Source organism: Numida meleagris, chromosome 3 (genome assembly GCF_002078875.1).
Source record: "Numida meleagris isolate 19003 breed g44 Domestic line chromosome 3, NumMel1.0, whole genome shotgun sequence".
In the NCBI taxonomy this organism is placed as follows: Eukaryota; Metazoa; Chordata; class Aves; order Galliformes; family Numididae; genus Numida; species Numida meleagris.
Genome location: NC_034411.1, coordinates 102,957,769 through 102,977,790, shown reverse-complemented (window position 1 = coordinate 102,977,790; position 20,022 = coordinate 102,957,769). Strand labels below are relative to the sequence as shown.

General features: G+C 40.1%; 1 protein-coding gene across 3 annotated transcripts in view; it reads left to right on the top strand.

Annotated features, from left to right (window-relative positions):
- LDAH (lipid droplet associated hydrolase) overlaps positions 1-20,022 on the top strand; it is a 121,975-nt gene that overhangs the window by 15,241 nt on the left and 86,712 nt on the right. For all 3 annotated transcript variants that reach the window (XM_021390745.1, XM_021390747.1, XM_021390744.1), the window contains exon 3: positions 18,813-18,947. In XM_021390745.1, the coding sequence (XP_021246420.1) occupies positions 18,813-18,947 (135 nt within the window). The remainder of the gene's footprint in view (positions 1-18,812; positions 18,948-20,022) is intronic.

Genomic DNA, 20,022 nt, shown 5'->3' with positions numbered 1-20,022 from the left:
TTGCTGGTTTCTAACAGTTAAGACACTTCTGGAAGGCCTTAAATGAACAGATAAGTTTCTTTTTCCCCCAGGTTCTGGAGCCTTGGTCTGTCTTTAATTTATTTTGCTTGAAATACACCAGCGCATGCAGACCTTACAGATTCTATGTTCATTGTAAAAAACTTGTCTATGAGAAAAAGGAGTAGCAAGGCTACATGACTCTTGCTTCTTGCAGTATACTTCTATGGGGACATAACATTTCATATTAACTAGATGTAGCAATCATAAAGACCAACAGGATGGAAAAGGTGTTACAAAAGAGGTGGAAGGACCAGCACAATAGCAAGGTGCTACAAAGGAAGGGAAGTAGATTGCTCACCTGTATCAGAAGATTCTGGGTTCACAGGGAAAAGCTTCCACCAAGGAGGGATCCTCCAGAAAGACATCCCTTCTCAGTGGCAGTCAGCCCTTCAATGAGGCCTGAGAATTGCCTTCACCTGTGCTCCCAGGGCTGACTGGGTCTTTCCTCCAGGTGCTCAATCAGTGGTTCAGGCCGTGACTCAGCAGTTCCGTACACTAGATAAGCAGAGATAAGCATCAGGAGAATATTCAAAGCACTTCTGTAGCAATCTGCAAGCTTTTGTGAGCTGTTGATGTTTATGCTCTCATTTCACAACTGTGTTGGTAACACTGGAAGTTCTCTCACTGAGAGAACAATTAAAAGTAATACAGCAACAAGAGCTACCAAGCTTTGGTGTAGCTAGACTAGAAATAATTGATGATGAGGGTGTTTTCTGGTAGACTAACCAACCATTGGAGTACCCAGCTCCTCAGCTTTTCCCCCTAGTCCCTTAGCCTCAGTCTCTGTGAAATGCCAAGTGTTATGTCCTGTTAAGGGCAGGAGATTGTTTTTGCTAACACAACTGGGAAAGCAGAAAAGCAAAGAACTCTTTACAAGGAGAACCTAAAAGATGAGTGACACTGTTATGGATTTCATTTATGGTGCTCCTCTTTTCTAACAATTGTAAAACAAGCAAAAAGCAACTATGGCTTTTTTTTCTTTATAAAGCTTATTTTGCTAGATTTACAATAAGTATGTATTTATCGTCATATGGTAACAATATTTTTTAATATAACCACTTCAATCTTTGCATCCTTAGCTGACACCAAGGTTTTATTTGAGTAACAAATATTGATATTCAGGAATGCAAGGAAGTGTGTACATAGAAGTGATAAAAAAATCCAAGAATAATCATTCAACAAATGTTAGATTTTCAAAGCCAAGTATTTAAATGTTTAAGAATCACAGTGATTTTATTTCCCTCTTTAATCACAGTTTTGTTTTTTTTCAAGATGCTGCTTAGCCCTTGCTACCCGTTCTTAGAAATCCTAACTATTTTTCACTTATTTCTGCTTTGCTCTTGATTTCTATTGCCGTACCTTTCACTTCCCGCGAGCTTTCCTTTAGGGTTCCCATTGGCCTCCTTTTGCTCCTGAGCAGGCTATATTTTGTTTCTGATTCATTTATTGTGTCTGGGTGTTGCTGAGGGTAATCCCTCACTGAAGAGCTAAAAGTTTCTCTTCTAGAGAAAAGAGATTTCTACAGCCAGGAGCTGGCTTTGAGAAACCAAACCAAACAAACCCCACCAAATACTGTGAGATGCATTTTAAAAACTGATTTTTGGCAGCAGTGCCACAACATCTGAGATGTCTAAAGCTTTCTGTTATAACTGTGTACTTTCTTTACGGTCTTTTCAAGGGGAAATTTATATTAATGACTTGTGATTGCCTGCCTGAAAAGAGTGTTCTTCACTCCCGTGTCCATACCTGCCACCTGCAGTTCATTTTGGAATATGATGAGTCAGGGAAGAGTTTGTTTCAGTTGCCAGAGTATCTTGATGTTGCCTGAACATCACCAAAGGAGGGAACTCCTTCTGAAAAACCATCCAAGCAGGCAGAACATTTCCATTGACTTCTAAGTTTGTTTGTTAATGCTCAAAATCCCTTGAAGAGATTCTACGCTGAACGTTTTGGCCAAGATGCCGTTATTGTTTTGAATGGTACTTCTGTTCTTTAACTGATGTGATAGTGCTGTTTAAACTTCTGTGTCTTCATCTTTCCTGCTTTTTCCCCAGCTGCAGTTTGTTGAAGGTACTAGTTCCATCATTTCATAGGACACTGTGCGAGTTTCTAGGGCAGACTCTGTCTTGTATGTTTGCGTGATTCCTCGTCCTGGTCAGAAAAGTGGAATAGGTTTGGCATTGAGACTTTATGGGGAAGTTTAAAGGAAACACCTTACACTGTTCCCATCGACACTGTGCAACAGTGTTGCCCTCTTCTTTTCCTTTGTTTATTTTGTAGTAGCATGTAAATCCAAAGTGCTTTGCAATGCTTCTGAGGAGAATGTTTTATTTTTTTTCCACTCTCTGTGTCTTTGCTGTCATGTGAAAGAAATGTTTTGTTTACTGGCTTTCTTCAGGGAAGAAGTCATATTGTATCTGATGTATCTCATCTATAAATGTGCAGTTCATCTAGTAATATGCTATCGCTGGTTGATATTTCATTCAGAAACTGGGTCAAGACAAATGGCTATTTTAAGGCCTTTGCCTTGAATGACTTGGTTTATACTCTGTTCTTAGGTGTATTACCGTGAGATGATTGCCAAGGCACTTATGCTTGCAATGCCACAGCTCTTCATTGGAAGAACAAACAAAAACTCCCTTTTACTTTGGCATTGTAGTGAGAGCAAAACCTCGGTGATGTTATCTTCGTTTTGGACACCCAAATTCAGCAGTCAGTCCAGTTACCCAGGTCCCTTGCTGAAAGTGCCAGGGAGCTGGCTAGGAACTAGCATCACATAGTGCCATTTTGCTTCTCATAAATCAGAAGGGTTTTTTTTGTTGGTTTTTTTTTTGTTTTGTTTTTTGTTTTTGTTTTTCCTGTTTTGTTATATACTTTGTTTTTGGTCTTCAAGGAAATTTATCTATCAGCACAAAAAGCACAGCTCAGGGGGAGGTCTGGACCCTTGGATCATTGGGCAGCATATTCGTATACCTAAACAGTTAGGAGTAGATAACATTCTCCTTGTGGTTTTTTAAGTATGAAATGCAGAACCCTTTAGGAGTCCAGCAATTTTCACACTTGAAAGGCATGTATCCCTAATTCAGATTCCTTATGGAATGAAATAACGAAGGGCAAAAAGGGACAGCTTGGTACAGGTCAGAGAAAGAAAGACCCAGCCAAGGACAATTCTCAGTCAAAAAGGAAAGTATGTGCAGCCAGGTGTTCAGTGATTGGGCATGCTTGGTCTTACTGTATTGTGCATTGCTCTGCATGTTCAACTGATCTGGTGCATGCTTCTCCAGTTTTAATGAAATCCATGCATGTGATTTCCATGTCAAAACAGGACATGGAGAGGGAAGAAGAGAAGAATGATAAAACTCTCAGCTTCTGACAGCATCTTATCACAAGACACTTGGGAGTAAATCTTTCTTACTTTCTTTTCTTTAGTTGGATTTCTCCCTGATGTGGAGTATTCCTCTCTGCCCTGATTTGTTTCTTGAAAAAACGGAGGGGAGCCAACTCCACAACATCTTCGTACTCTGAAATCAGTGGAAAAATTCCCACTGAATTTAGATTGAATTTAGCTGTGCTTGAAGCTGTCAAAATGCACAATGTTCAGTGGAGCTCAGTCTCATGTAACAACAGGGTAATGCTTTTATGTATGGTGGTCTGTGTATACTTGGATGAATGATACACTGAAATGTTTAATGTACACTTTGTTGTTTTATAACCTTTTTCCTTGTGTAAGCAAAATGTGTTTATTGAAGGAATTACTGTGCAAAAGGCCCAATTTGTCCTCTTGTCCTCAGTCCAGAATACATGTGTACTTGTTTACTGTTCTTAATATGATTTTTTTCTATTAAAATAATGAAATTTACCCATGAGAGTAAAATTAAATGTATACAGTCGAAGGATCAGGTCCCTGGTTTTCTGGAAATGTAGGCGTTTTGGGAAAGACAGGAATTACTTTTTTTTCTCCTGTGTCATAAAGGTCTGTTTTTTCCTTTTGCAGTGTTTGTTTAGTGTAAAATTAGCAATGAGGTATAAAATCTACTACAGCAATATTTAACATTGCTTGGGTTCACTGGAAACCAGGATCCACAGAGTGTAATGGAATATTTTTTTACTGTTTTAAAAGTTTCTATTTGAGTCTGTGTATTTATGAAACATTTAACTTTGTAAATAAATACGGTACACGTTTTAAAACCGCTGTGCTGTTAGGCTGCTCTTCACTAAGTTCTTCTTGCATTTCATTGCTGGAGTGCATTGTAATACTTTCTTTCCAGGCATCATCATTTTTATGACCATTGATGTAAACTAGGCAACTTTGTTATTTGCAGCTGTGTACTTGAAAAGCTTAATTCATGGTTGAGAATGCATAATGTAAATAACATTTTTTTTTCTTCTGGTAAAGAATGCTACATAAGTTTCATTCATTAATATACAGAAACCTTCTCAGAATTTGTTTCTTTGCCACACATGCAGTCTATTCCCTCCGCTTGCCAACTTTCTTGATCTACTTGCTTGCAATCTCGTTGCAGCTGGGTTATTGGATCATCATTGTTTTACCAACGCAAGCAGTGACTTTGTCGTGTTTAAGTCCTTACAGGCTTTAAACAGATGCTTACTTTAAAGTACAAGGATTTAATCTCCTGAGCTAATCATCCAAGTCAAGCGTTGCTTTTGGCTTTCTGCACAACAGATGGTTGGATTTTCATCTTCTTTTTGGAGTAGCTACATGACTCGCTTCCACAAGACCACCGTCACTTGAAGACGACGTAACTATTTTCCAGCAGTGAAAATAGTACAAACAATTTTTCTGGATTATGACAAGTCTCTAATGGGTTCTGCCTTGAGGTGAAGCTTCCTTTTAGTCTTAAGTCTTTGAAGTTCTGTTTTTGACTGTGCTGCAAGGACTGTGAAAAGCTTTCTATACTTTATCTGGCTTTGTCTTCACCTCTCCGGATTTAGTATTTAAAAATCATCTTTCAACATTTGCTAAGAAAAGTTTATTAAATACCACTCTATAATAATGATTTGCGTTAGAACTGATTGTGTAGCCCTGAGCCTTAATTCCTTTGTATTTCCTGGAGGGTTTTTTCTTTTCCTTTTTTTGGTTGGTTGGTTTGGGTTTTTTTGCTCCCACTAAAACAGCTTGTGTAGAGTTGTTAATCATTCCCTCTGCTGAGCAATCATGGGATTGAATAGTTTTTCAGAGGTCTGCTGAAGGAGCTGCTGCTACCACTGAGAGCGGGGCTTTCCTTATCAATAAAAATAATTTCATGACTCTACAAGCAGTGTAAAGTGTGTTTACTCCAATTTGATTGGATTTTAGGGCATGCTTTAATTTAAACAAAATCCATGGGTTTAAATGGACTTGTTGGTGTTGTAACCATCTCCCAGCAAGAACTGCATGAGATTTAGTAAGGACTCCCAGTATCAGCTGATTAGGAAGCAGGGTATACAGCTTCTGGCAGCCTTGGGCAGAATGTAATTCAGAGTTCAGTGTGTGAACTTTGGTACTTAATTTGTGATTAAACCAGTGAGAAGAAAAGAGAGCAGAGCTGTTAGTGAAGTGAAATCAGATTTTTGGAGTGGAGATCACTTGGTCATTCTAGGAAAGTTCTTCCATCCTCTCAGGCAGCAAGTACTTCTTATGTCAGCAGTCAGTATACCCCAGAGCACAGCAGTGTTCACCATTTGTCTTGAAAATACAACTGGAGGAAAGGGGAATGCTGCTAGCAACCAAAAGAACAGGTGAAGAGGGAAGATGACTCTTTACGTCTTGGCTGAGGGCACTTTTAGGTTCTGGCACCCTGGTGCTGCATGCACAGTCACTGAAGAAGCTCCAGCAACACTTCTGTGAACAAAATCAAGTACCTGTTCTATCTGCATTAAGGAGTAAGATTCATTTATGTTTTTATTTAGGACTGAATACTACCAAGGCATCAACAGTAGAAGAGTCTGCCCAGCCTCACCTTTTACCTCTGTGGTGTTGGCACTTCAAGCTGGCTATGGGAGTGAGCTTGGATTTTTGTTTGTTTGTTTGTTTTTTTAAAGATTCAGTTTGAGTCTGTGCCACCTGGTTCAGAAAGGGGACTAGCCTAAAATTAGACATCTAATCAAGATGATGGAACATGAAGGTCCATGATAAGAAACATTATTTCCTGGGAATTTTTGTGTGATTGGGAGCTGGGGATGGGCACTGTCAGGACTGTTTCTACCTACTGAGGGATGGGGTTGCCCAGATGCTGTGGGTCAAAACCCAACTAGGCGCATTGTTGGGCAACTGGCTTCAGCTAACCGTGTGTGAACAGGGGGTGAAGCAGGTCGTCTCAAGAGGTCCCTGCCAACCTCAGTGGTTCTGTGAATACGGCTCAAGGGCTGGTTATCCAGGCTTCTTGTCCCAGTCTGGACTTGGATCCTAATTGATTTTATCTGTTTTTTTTTTAGGGGTATAAAAGGTAGCAGACATAAGCATATGGCTAATCATAGATAAATACTTGATTAGAATGAGTGACTAGTGCAAGAATTGTAATTTTAGCTGCCCACTTCTTGCCTTTGCAGCCGTACTGCATAGTAAAAGTGCCTTAACTCTGAAATGAACGAGGTTTGTTGAGTTGGTTGGAAGAGGTATGCCAGAAGAGGGAGCTGTTTTAAAGATCAGAAAAAACAGCGTTGTTGGAAAACTTTTTGCTGTAATAGTCAGTGATATCATCTGCTAGCATGCTTCATGCTACCATCTGAGTGCCTATGTAGACACTGTTTCTCCACTGCTTGTGCATCACACACACACAAGAAAAATAGTTCTATAAGACCATTCATGTGACAGTGATGAATTGGTTCTGTTGGTTGTTGAGGGTCATAAAAATGCCTTTAACTTGTGTTATGGAGAGTGAAATAAAGGAGGCCCAGTTAGAGCAGCGAGTGTAAGGACTGGAATGCTGGAGCTTTTGTTCCCAGCCTTGCCACTGGGTTGCTTTTCAATAGATGCTTCAGCTATCCTCACAAATTGTGTACCAAACAAATCTTTGTTCCCATTTGGAAAATTTATCTAATTTATCACCAGAGTCTCTAAGTTAGCGTTCAGTAACAATCAGCTAACAATGAGTAAATAAATTAACAATAAAAGCACAACTGGATAGAGTGAGACAACAAATGCTTCCTCTCTTAGAATGTTTAACTCTGGGCAGCTCCGCTCCTTCTGTTTCGTGAAATCCTTGGGCTAGGACATATATCATCTTCTGTTTGTGCAGCACTAAATACCCAAAGGACATTAAAGAAAATAACTTAGCACAATTAAATACTTCAGCTCTTTATTATGTAAAAAAAGGAATCATTTCGCTTTGGATGTTAATGGTTTGAATTAAGTAGTACTTTTAGAAGCAATGAGAAATTTTAGATGAAAGTCATAGTGTAACTTCACTCCTGTTAATGTTAAAAAAAAGCTGCATGTGATTCTGTTTGTAGGTTTAGTTTTCATTTCCTGAAGCTGAGACTAGCAGGTTGTTTTCCTTGTGTATATTCCTTCACAAGCTGTATTTTGTGTGGATGTATGTTTTCCATCCTGTTAACGCTATGCTTTGTCCTCAATCTTCACTTACCTCCAGTAGCTTTCATATACAAGGAGTTGCACGCGTTGTAACTTTTGCCCATCTTCCCCACACCTTTCCAAGTAGAGCAGCTCTGCTGTTGACAGATCTCAGCTGAAGAAGTGAAACAGAAAGGAAGGGGAATTTAGAGGCACAAAAATGAAGGTGATCAACTTCAGAACCTTGTGTTGAGTCTTGGCTGCTGTGACATGGCGCGTGGAAAGTCAGGCACCCCAGAATGGCATCCAGCTCATACATAAGTCACATGTGGCTGATCAACAGGAGCCCAAAATGTCTTCGTTTTGCATCTAGACGTCTGTCCCAAGGGTAAATGTCTATATCCAAAAGGCTGAGCAGGATCTCTTCGCTGTATTTATTTATCTTTGTAAGAAATATAGCTTTTTTTATACGTAGCAGCTGAGCAGCAGCGTTGATCTGTCCTCTGGTATTGACAGTGCTTGAAATTAAACTTTGTCCTGAAGATTGCTGCACCTGAGGAGAGCATTCCCTGTAGAACAGCACGCCTGATGTTTCTGACAGTGAGTTAACCAGGAAAGAACAGCAATGAATTCACCATCCTTTCTGTGGAGAAACTCTATGCTGTTATAATGACTATAGCAGAGGACTTGAGGCAGCCACATGGTGCTCTGAGTGTGCTACTTGACTGCTGCGCTGCTTCTCAGACTGGCTCTAGGAAAGCCAGCTGGTGTTCCTAAAACTCTTTTCCTGTATCCCATCTGTCTGTGTAATGACCTTACATGATCAATGTCAGGTAAGCAAAGCCCTCCTGGAGAGTTTCTATGCTTCTTTGCTGTATTAGAAGGTGTGATGTAACTGAACCTCCATTTGGATTTGGGCACCTTGTCAGCGCACTGGGCAGCAAGCCTGGGCATCCACTGAGCTCTCTTGCCTTAGGACCATAAAGCAGATGTTCCTGAGCCTAAAGCTGGACAGAAGTTTAAAAACCGCAGAGCGTATACTGAGACCCACCAGGAAATCCAACAGCTTACTGCTTGGAGCACTTAAAAAAACTTTGCAAGGCCATAATTGCAAAATCCAAATGTTTGTCAACAATAGTGGCATAAGGTATTCCTGTTCCCACCACACTGTGCCACTCCACCCCTTGGTTATGCCAAAACAATAGTTTGAGAGGTCATGCTGTGAATTAAATAAATACATACATTTACTTCTAGGGTCTTTTTTGAGCTGGAACAGTTCCCTGTTTGGGTTCACAGCATGGCCCCACAGAGCTCTGCCAGTGTAAGTCAGGCTGGTGAGCTGTGGTAGGGGGGTGGGAATGGCAGGAAGAAGGTGGGAGGGAGTTCCTTCAGTTGAACGTGTTGCAGAACTTTCTGATGTTGAATTATGGTGTCATTCCCCAGCACACACAGCGCCTGTGGTTTCACACGCTCCATCCTGAGGCTTTTCTGGAAGGAGCTGGTACCCCATTGGTCACACCAGGTGGTAGTGATTCGCTGGGAATGCAGTGCCCCTTCCTTGCGGCTTCTGCTTTTGTTTATTCTGCAGCTCCAGATGAAGCTGCCAGCTCTTTATATTTGACCCTGAGTTTTCAGTTTTTTGACATGGAGAATTTGTATGTTACTTTAGTTTGATTTTTTTTTGCTTGCCTGAAGAAAAAATTGACAGAGGCAAAACAGCTTCTCTCTCTCCAGTGGCTGATATATGCAGTACAAAAGCAATCAACGACAACAGATTGCACTCTAGAGTTCAAAGTCTGCGTAGTGTAACAATCTAGATAGAAGAGTTTACATGGGACAAGTTTATGTTTTTCCCCTTGACTACAGGTTTTCTAAAAATAAGGTGCAAACTGGAACATAGGAAGTTCCATACAAACAGAGTTTGTGGAGTCTCTTCCACTGGAAATACTCAAAGCTTGTCTGGATGCTTTCCTGTGGCCCTGCTGTAGGCACCCTGCTGTAGCAGGGGGAGTTGGACTCGATGATCTCCAGAGGTCCCTTCCAGCCCCTACGATTCAGTGTTTCTGTGATGAGGAAGTAAGAGCACAACTTTCTATTTCAGTGGGACATCGATACAGCAGAACATTTTTTATTTGCATACTTTCATGGGACGTGCATTGTACGCTGTCATAATTTCTAAGCTTGTTGTTAAACTTCTGTTCAAAACAAAAAAGCAAAACAGTGATTGAAAAAAAAAACACCTTCAGATTACAAAATCACTTCTTCCGACTTTTCTAGATACCTCTCTATCAGTCGCAGGAATGTTCATGGCTTAATTACGGGTTCAATCGTATTTTCAGTTGACCATGTACTTGCTAAGATGACCATGCATGTAAAGTGCTGTTAACTTTATAGAAGTGGTGCAGTTCTTAGTGGTTAGTAGCGCTTTAACTTTCATGCATACACTTTTTCTGCGTTCTGGTTTTGGCCAGGATAGTCAGTTTTCTTCCTAGTATCTGGTACGGTGCTGTGTTTTGGATTTAGGGTGAGAATAATGTTGATAACGCAGTGATGTTTTAGTTGTTGCTGAGCAGTGCTGCACAAACCCAAGGACGTTTCATCTTCTCATGCCAGTGAGGAGATGAGCGTGTGCAAGGAGCTGGGGGTGGGACAGGACCAGGACAGCTGACCAAAACTGGGCAAAAAAATGATCCATGCCATATGGTGCCATGCTGAACATTACCAGGAGGACCCAATAATCAGCTTGAGGAGTTGACTGGAGGGAACCAGCTGCTCAGGCTGGGCATCGGTCAGCAAGTGGTCAGCAATTGCATTGTCTATCATCTGCTTTGCAGATTCTTTTACAGTGATGATTGTTATTTCGCCTTCCTTTTCTGTCCTATTAAACTGCCTTTATCTCAACCCATGAGTTTTATCTTTTTCCATTTCTCTCCCCCTACTCCACTAGTGAATGAGCCAATGATGTGTGGTGCTGAGCTGCCTGCTGGGTTAAACCACAGCAGTCTGTTATTTCTGTTCTCTGACTGGGATTAATGAAATCTTTCTGGGTCAAGTTCTTGCAGATTTGTCAATGAGATGTGCTGTCTGGATTCAGATCAAGTTTCTTTGAGGCTGTCTTTATTTCACTATGCTAAATAGTTAGACTTATTGCGAAAATTACTCCTTGGGGATAAAAGTAATTTGTATGTAAAACTTTGAACCTATCAGCTGACTTTCTCCAAATCCTTTTGAGCGATAGGGATCTCAAAGATACAAAAAAGATAATAATTTGAAAAGAAGATGTACAGACCGGTGTAGTACTCCCCGAAGGAAAGAACGCTTCTGTTCTGTATTAGATATTAGAAAATTCAATTCTTAGGATGCTACACTGCATTATTTTAGCTGCTTATGGACTACTTGTTTGTGAGTAATATTTTAAAATATGCTGACAGTTGTGCTTTGTTTACTGGGTCAGCCCACCGGCTTCCATTGTCTTTAGAAAAGGAAAAAAAAAATCATTAAAAATAAAAACTTCCTCCTGCAAAGAGGAGCCTGTATGTCAGATCTAGGCTTGAAATATGCCACTTTTGTTGAGTTTCCCAGTGCAACACAAGTACCTCTTAACAGGGGTTTGGCACATTTAGGCTTGTTAAGTTTGCGGAGGCAGAGTAATGACAGGATGGTTGAAGATCCAACTGTGCTTGACAGTAATTCCCTTCACTAAATCTGGGTGGCAGATGTGACTTACTGAAGTGACTTACTGAAATTTCTCAATCTGTAGTCTTCTCTCCATGTCCTCTCCCTGTTAATGAGGCGTTTTCAGCGTGGTTCTTCCTGCCTCCCTGGCCACAAAGCATAATCAAGAGAGGAAGTAATCCCTCCCCTGCCATGTGCAGAAGCTCGTCTTGGCCTGAGTTATGGAAATATTGTGTTCTATGGTATTTTGCTTGATTTGACCATTTAAAGAAGAATCTGTTTCTCTTCATGTGAAGTCAGAGGCAGAAAGGAAGAAAAAACTACCTCCTGCAAGACCTTCCTATGATGTAAATCTAGTTTTTCTGTGTGCCTCATGTGCAAGTAATGCATGTAAAATCTGTGTAACGTACATCTTCCTTCCTAGTAGCTACTGCTAGAATCACCTGAGCTGATACGATTGCCACTGATACTAAATATATTGATATAGTGATCTCTTCGGAAATGAGGAAAAATAGGTTTCTCCTTTCAAACTGTGGATAATGCTTGGCCTTATTTCTATCCTGATAGTAACTTCTATCGGTCACTGAAGCTCTACTCAAAATAAATGTCCCCCGTTATGTTCAGTAGCTAGATTATGAGAACAATGGAACCAAAAATTCAGTAAATCATTGCTCTTGATCTGTTGTTTTTTCTGTTATGAGTGTGAAGGAGGATTTTGATCATTGTCCTGATATCCATTTTTGAAAGTGACTCTTGGTTATTCTTGATGTGATCTAAAAACTTCAGTAAGATATGTAGTAATATGTACTTATGTAATGCCTTTCCACCTTTAAGTTTTAGATCTTTTATGTCTGTTATTGAAGCCTTCTCTTAGGAAACAGAAGCTCTTCACAGTAGGTCTGAAATGACTAAAATCTGTGCTTGTACACGGTGACTTGTGCTGAAGAAGGAAGGTGTTTGAAGTGTTTCAATTGAAATCTTTGTGGAACATCTACTCAGAACTAGTACAAACGTCCTTGACTGCATGGTCTCACTCTTAGGTTTTCTTCTTGATTTATCATATGCAGAACAGCTTGTTGCTTCGTCTTTCTCTGCTTCAGGAGAGTGATAGTAAATGAAAGTAACCTTAAACTGTTCTCTCAAATGTTACATTCTCTTGACATCCCTGAGCCACAAAAAGAAATCTTTTCTTTCCACAGAAACTGCAGCAACACACTTCCAGACTTTTATCCCATATTAACTGTCTTCATGCTGCCATAGCCAATTTTCACTTGTGTATAGAATGTGTTATCTATCTTAAGAAGGAAAAACAAAGTCCTCGAAGCCCACAAACTTACACTTTTTAGTACTCTGAACAACGGTACAGCATAGACAAATATCTCATACAGATTTGAAAATGTAATTTCTGCTGCCTTCTGAATTTGTTTACTTCCTCCTTGTACATTATTCAAAATTGATAGAATCTGCAGAGCTGTTTGTCCAAACAAAACAATTTGTGGTGATCTTGTTTTTGAATTGTTTATTTTTGTCTTTGTCTTTTTCCTGCTGAATTTGTCTCATCGGTGTTGCGTTGTTATTCAGACGTTTCATTGACATTATTGTGAACCCATGTGACACCAAGTCTCATGTTCCACTTCTGCTACATCCTTTGTTCTCCTTTGTTTCTTTTGGAAGGAGATAGTTTTCTGTTGGTCCAAGTCTGCTTCAGTCACTAAAGTCAGCTGAACAAGTCCCACTGGGAATTCGAGACCCAAGGTACAGCCTGCAGGAGGGGTTGCAGTACAGATGGGGTCAACCACCTCTGAGTGTCTAAAGTTGTAAAATGTCTTCATCTGCTTAACTAAGTGCACAAGAGGCTGTGTATGTACCGGTGTGTACCAGGACGACTAATTAAAAATGTTAATGTTTAATCCATATGCGAAAATTAGTTAATTGTGCACTCTAGGAAATCCTGGTTATTGCTTTTAAAGTTGTAGTGAAAAGTTCACTATTCCATTGTGAGCTCCGTTTTTTCAGTTTTATATATCAGCCTTAACTCTCTTCCAAGAACCATTTCTTTACGGGTGTGTGAAAAGAATCATTCATATGTATATGTTTATATTTCTGCATGTGTCTTACCTGATTGAGACATTAAAGGTAAATACATAAAGAAGGCTGTGGACTTTGTAACTGTTTTACGCCTCTGCAATATCACTTTATCACGGATAAAGTTTATTAGGCTTCCACTGCCAAGATTCCAGATTTGATGTCTTGTCTGTCTGGATAAATGCTTTTAATCATTCGTATGAAATAACACGTGCTGTCCCATCACAATTTCTAGCTGGGAATTTATATTCACAGGCTCAAGGCACGATTACCACTTAGACAAAAGCAATGTTGTTTGTTTAGTTCAGGTTTTATCAGGTTGTCCATAGGATCTCTTCAGAGGGAAATGAACCTGTGTTTGCCCCGGAGGTGGAACAGTGTTTGAGAACAGCAGGCCAATGTATTTGCTCTTTTATTTTTTCTGTGAAATGCAAATAAGGAATGTGTATTGTAAAAATTCATATGTAAGTTCTACAGCTGTATCGGGCTAAAAACTTACGTATTTTCACCTATATTTATAGAGAGAAAATGTGAAATGTTTCTGAAAAACCTCTGTAATAAGGAGTTACTGGCACCTGGCTGAATCTCTGAATCCTTCAGAGATTCCCTGTTTTCACACCTCTCCCCAGTATATTAAAGTGCTTCCCAGCCAAATTCGTGATTCCACAGTTAGAGGGGATCAAACAGAGCTTTCACATGTGTTTCTGCAGAACGTCCTCGTAATTGTTTGCTCACTGGCTGATGGTGCTCCCCTAGCACACAGTCTCTAAGCAGAACACGGAGCTCAGAATCTCAGTCGCCTGGATCTGCAAGCAGGTGGAAGTTTAATTGATGGGAAGCTGTGATGATCCTTCAGGAGTTACTGACAGGTTTAGCTGAAACTCCTTGACCCTGCGTGGCATAGAAGTGTGTGTGCTTCCTTTTAAGGCCTGATTGTCAACTGCAGTGTCGGTTTGTGCAGTTTTTTTCCCAAGTGTGAGTACATCATTGTATTTTTTTTTTCACATGCTCCATTTAAATCCTCCCGACATCTGCGTGGGCTGGTTTCCATTCATTAACATAGGGGAGTTGCATCTTCTTCCATGGTGCTGGTCAGATGCCAAAAATGGATTAAGTTTCCTTGAGTGAGGAACTCATCATGTCAATCCTTCTGGCTGGAGCTGGGAGCTTTGGCAACTCTGCAAGGAGGCACTTGGAACCATTGCCACAAAAATGACTTTTGTGTGGTCCTGCTGTGCACCCCTGGATTTCAGTTGTGATTTATGGCTGCTCATTTAAAAACAAACAAACAGAAAAAGCCTGCAGTTGGCTTTGTTGCAGGAGATTATACTGTGGTATACATACTTAATTCTGAAACTGTGGATTATTTCTAAAATTAAACTCATGGTAATTACTGGCATGTTTTCCAGTTCCTCAAAGTTCTCTGTAAGCCCACTGCTGGCTGTGTGTTTCCCTTCTTCTATTCATGTAGCTGCTTCTATTCTTTATGGTCCCGCTGAGGTCCCAAAGGAAACAGAAAACAACTGCTCAAGAAGTGCATGGAGCACCGCAGCCCAGTGCCAGCTACTGCTGTTGCAGATGGTCCGGTTTGGAGATGACTGAACCCACCAAGGGACATCCTGCAGGACAGTGCAGAGCCCAGAAGCTCAGTTCAGAACAAGGGGCACGAAACCCCTTAGTGCTTTGGGGTGATTTAGCTGCACAGAAATTTCCTTCTCTCCCCACCTTCTTCGGCATTTTCCGTAGGCTGATGAAATAAATACTTTTCAGTTTAGACATCCCTTCCAGAGCTGCTGAGAATTACTTTCATTTTTTCTTTCGGTATCTGTTTCATTTAAGTGAGCTCTCTACATTTTTGAGCTGCCCCTTGCGGGACAGAAGGCTTTTCCTGTATAATTTGGTGTCTATCTTTATAACCTGAACTATTTCACAGTTGTGAAATTCACTGCATGTTCCTTGGCAAGTTTGGGAATTGTTTTTGCACACGGTTGTCTAATACTAGAGCTTGTAATTAAAGTTTATGTTTTACATTAATACTCTAATATTGCAGAAGAACTCAAAATTCTCAACAATTTGTAAAAGTGCAAAAGCTGTCATTGCTTGTGAGGATTAGTTATAGTCTGTGACTTCTAAGATAAGCATTATATATGTGTTGTTGTGCATTCAGAATTAAGTAGGTAGATTGAATTGCATTGGTGGTATATGTATCTAGGTTTAAACTTCCTGAATCTGGGTAACTTCTTTCTTGGAAGGGCAGCATCTCCAGTAATAGTACATATTTCCTTTAGGGACAGGCCAAGTCTGTCTTTGTGGCACTTTATAGAGGAAATAATGTGAAATCAGGATGAAAGTGATTATTAGTGACATACTGGGTGACATACTGATTTATATGAGTTGTTGTCTCTCCACTGCTATCTGTCTTTGTAAGAAAGAAGCCACTGGTATTTAACGTGTTAATTTAATGGAAAAAGTGCTAACAAAAACATGGAATACATCAGAAAAGCAAGGGAATTTCATCTTCAAGTTAAAAATGGAAAGACGTGGAGTTGTAATAGAGTAGCTGGATGTCGTAGGCTTGTGTCGTAGGAAAGAACAGTGAAGGAAAGAGGAGTTCCTTGTTACTGAACTTTGTGAGTACACCAAATCAAGTGGCCCCACTGTGCTCTGATTCACCATGTAAATTGTCCATGTAACACATTCTTCCCATAAAATGCTTAGAAGTCTTTTGCAAATTAAGCTAATCTGCAATGTCTTGCACTTTCGTGTCTTTTACTTGGTCACCACTTACAGATATTGTTTAATTTTCTTTTCCTGAAACAACATAAATGCAATTTAAAATTAAGCACAGTTGAGAGTAACTGCTTAAGATGTGCTTCTTGGTTCAGATGGCTGCAACTTGAGGCTTGCTGGCATGCGTGGATGATTCAGGTGCCCTAAGGTGTCTGAGAATTGATGCGGTATTCAAATAACTGGAGCAACCTTCAAATCACGAAGGTTAACATTGCATTTACTTATGGTTTCCATTTTTTGTCACCTAGTGGCTGAGTGAAAGAACATAGGTTTGTTTTGACATACTGGGAAATGCTTAAAATGCGTGAATAAGTACTGCATTACCTCTGTGCCTGCATGATGAATTTGGTTCTCATTCATACCTCTTCAAGACATTTTCATCAACAGGAAATCTAACAGCTGACCCCCGGGAATGTCTTTTACCATGAGCAGACATGTATGGAGAGCGGGAGAAGGGGATTTCCTTCACATTCGTGGATCTTCTCTTTTACCTGTCTGACATGCACCTTCCATTTTTCACAGGATAACAATCTCATTTTCCACAAAAAAAGTATCACTGAGCTTCAAGAGAGCTTTGTGGGCTCTGTGCCATATTTGATCCAAAGCCTCACCCTGTGTCTTGTCATAGAATAGAACCATAGAATCAATAAGGTTGGAAAAGACTTCTAAGATCACCTAGTCCAACCATCAGCCCATCCCCGCCGTGCCCACTGAACATGTCCCTCAGTGCCACATCTCCATGGTTCTTGAGCATCTTTGTGGACAGTGACTCCCCACTTCCCTGGGCAGCCTGTGCCAGTGCCTCACCACTCCTTCTGAGAAGAAACATTTCCTAATATCCAGCCTGAACCTCCGTGGTACACTTTTTAATTGTTTCTTCTTCAGCTGATGACTCAATGAGAATCCTTACATTTTGGGCTCACCTGCCTGAGGATGGGAAAGAGCACTGAAATTTGAAAGACGGCTGTTGCTGTTTTCCCAGCTCTCCCTGTTCTGCATTATTAAAGTATAGAATAGTTTAAACTGATACTCAGAAAAATGTAAGGAAGAAGGACTGGTTTTAAGGTTGACATGATTCCTTGATCTCGAAATACCTACTTGCATTATATTCCAGAACTGAGATACACTTGCAGCAGTGCACCTGATTCTGGAATGCTGCTACCTTCATCATCAACCTTGCTGAACAGCAGGTTTCCTCTGTTCTTCAATTCAAGGAGCTTCACAAATGATGTATAGATTTGATTTTATTGTCTCTGAAGCCCCATAATTGATACGTTTTTGAGGTATAAAAATGAGAAAAGAAAATGAGGTGAATGTTTTGTAGGTTAATAAAACTAGGGTGTAGAAAGGATTGAAAAGTATGTCCTTGTATGTGTGTCCTGGGGGAATTTTAAGTTGCTGCTGTTTTGGAAACCAGCTTGCAAAAAAATTTGGTTGTGCATTCTTAGGTTTGTATATACCACTTTTTTTTTTTAAGTCTCCTTTCATTTCAAGATCGCAAAGAGATACTTAGAAGCACAAAGTAACTGATACTCTTTTTTTTTCCTTTTGAAATCCATATAATTCAGTAAAAATAATACTGTTTTAAGATTGGATATTTTTCTAAGGTAAAAAAACTTTTGAGCGTCTGAGATGAGTCTGTTCCATGTAAGTGAGGGATGAAGCTCAATAATGTATGACCCAGAGTGAAAGACTTGGATGTTCTGCCCACGTCTCAGCACTGGAGTGAGTTTCTGAGCACGTCTGTTCTGGTGGGCTCTGGTACCTGCTGAGCTGCTTCTCTGTAGTCAGTAATGCTGTTTTGGAAACCCTGCATTGAGGGAATGCCCCTTTGGGGAGCAATGAACTTACTTTGTGCTACCTGAAGAGCAACAGACAAAGCCAAATGCCTGCTCTTTAAAGGGAAGAAGTGGGATAAACCCAGTTTTTACCTCTGTACGCCATTTCTATGTGTACTAGTTTGATGACAGCTCTGACTCCTTCTCTTTCCCAGTCAGTACTTACACCGGGTCAGTCTCTGTTATTGCCATCAGACTTCTACAAAGGATTTTACACAGTTTTAGTGTTTGTGTGGTTTTTTGCCCTCATACTCATGCAGTGATACATTTGTGTTATTTTGTGATGCCTTTTTACACAATACTACTCGTGCTTCCTCTTGCTGTTGATAATATCCAAACTAAGCATTGATTGGTGTTCAAGTGAGGGACGTGCAACTGAGCAGTCCTGTCTGCACTGGTGGGCTTCCTTGATATCTAAGTAGTAACAAGGAACCAGTGGGACTACCCTGGGAGAGTAATAAATAGGGAGAAAATACATGTTTTTATTTATGTGTGGAAGGATATTTCTTTATGCCTGCCCAATTTTCATGTCTGTAACTTGGCGAGCTACATGAGCAAGCTGCTTGAGCTTTAATGGAAAAGGAGATTTTCTCTTGTGTAGAGCTTCAATTTTAGCTTCTACATTACATTTTTACCTTCAGTATTTTCTATAATATGCTTCTCATTTGTGCCATGGTAATGGAATTAAAACAGTTCAATAGCATAGCCCCTATTATGGGGAGAACAGAAATTGGAAATGTATTGGAATTAAATTAACAAGTTCATATATAATGCCATTTAGTTTGCTTTGAAGTATATTACTTGCTGTTGAAAGGTCAGTTTTGACTGTGCTTGTGTGTTTCTTTTGGCAGGTAACCCTGGGCTGGCAGGTTATTACAGGACCTTTATAAAGGCGTTATATTGTGGACTAAATCAGCAGTATCCTGTCTGGGTTGTGAGCCATGCTGGACACTGTAAGCCTCCTAGTGGTATGGAGATGATTGAAGGTACTGTACTGTAAATTGTACGCACTGATATTTGTCACGCCCCTCTTTTTATTTCCTGCACAACTTGTCCCTATTAAAAAAAGATGTTGAGTTTTTTATTTCCACAAAGTGATCTTATGAAAAGAGAAGTTAGTAAGGAAAAGAATATTTTTAGGTAAACTAGATTTGTCAGTCAAATAAAGGCTGTAAAGAGCATAGGAGAGTTTGCTGATTGCAGACATAAGAGACAAGTTCTAGAGAAGATCTGGAACATATTTACATTGAGAAGAGTAGATGAGGCATTTAATATTTAATGTAATCTCCTATTCAAAGACCAAATACTTGAAGATAGACTTAATATCTCTGAATTTAAAAGTACTTTTACTAAAGTAGTGAATTTCCAGGAAGCAAGTACAGGCTTCCGAGGCTGGGGAGAGGTGGCCTGTTTGATTGCTGAGTCTCCTCGGATGCCAGTAAGCAGAAAGAAATGATAGCCAACTGTAAGTGCATATTGTTAATGAACAGCATTGCAAAATGGAGGGAGCCAATAGCGAAACCTGTCCTGGAAGCTGTTTCATGCCAGGAGGCCTCTGGACTTGGTTAAGCTGCAGTGATGCTGCAGTGAATCCATACGATTCCTTAGGAGCACGAGGTTCAGCACTGTGAAGCAACCTTAAGTTTTTGAGGAGGAAATAATTCCCTTGCCAACCATTCCACTTTTCTACTTTTAGAACTTTAACTCTACTTTAACTTTTCTACTTCTGTACTGGCTGATTTAATCTCAGGCTTGAAACTGAAATGTGAAACCTGTGTTTCTTTGGTAAAATTCTTGTCAGTTGTTGTGTTCAAGTGTCAAACTACCCAGTGCTAGCACTATCTGCATAGGTGAGAAATTTCTACCTTTATAAGTTCTGGTGCATTATAAATCATGAGATGCTGGTAAACATCTGACAACTGAATGGAGCTGCAGCTACTGTAGATAATGTTTGCAGGTCTGATAATCTGCCCTCAGATCATGTCTACGTGTCTGCATTTAGCTCAAACAGCTCTCGATGCGGAGAGGTGCATTTGGTGGCTTGAGGTGGCTGAGCTGGCT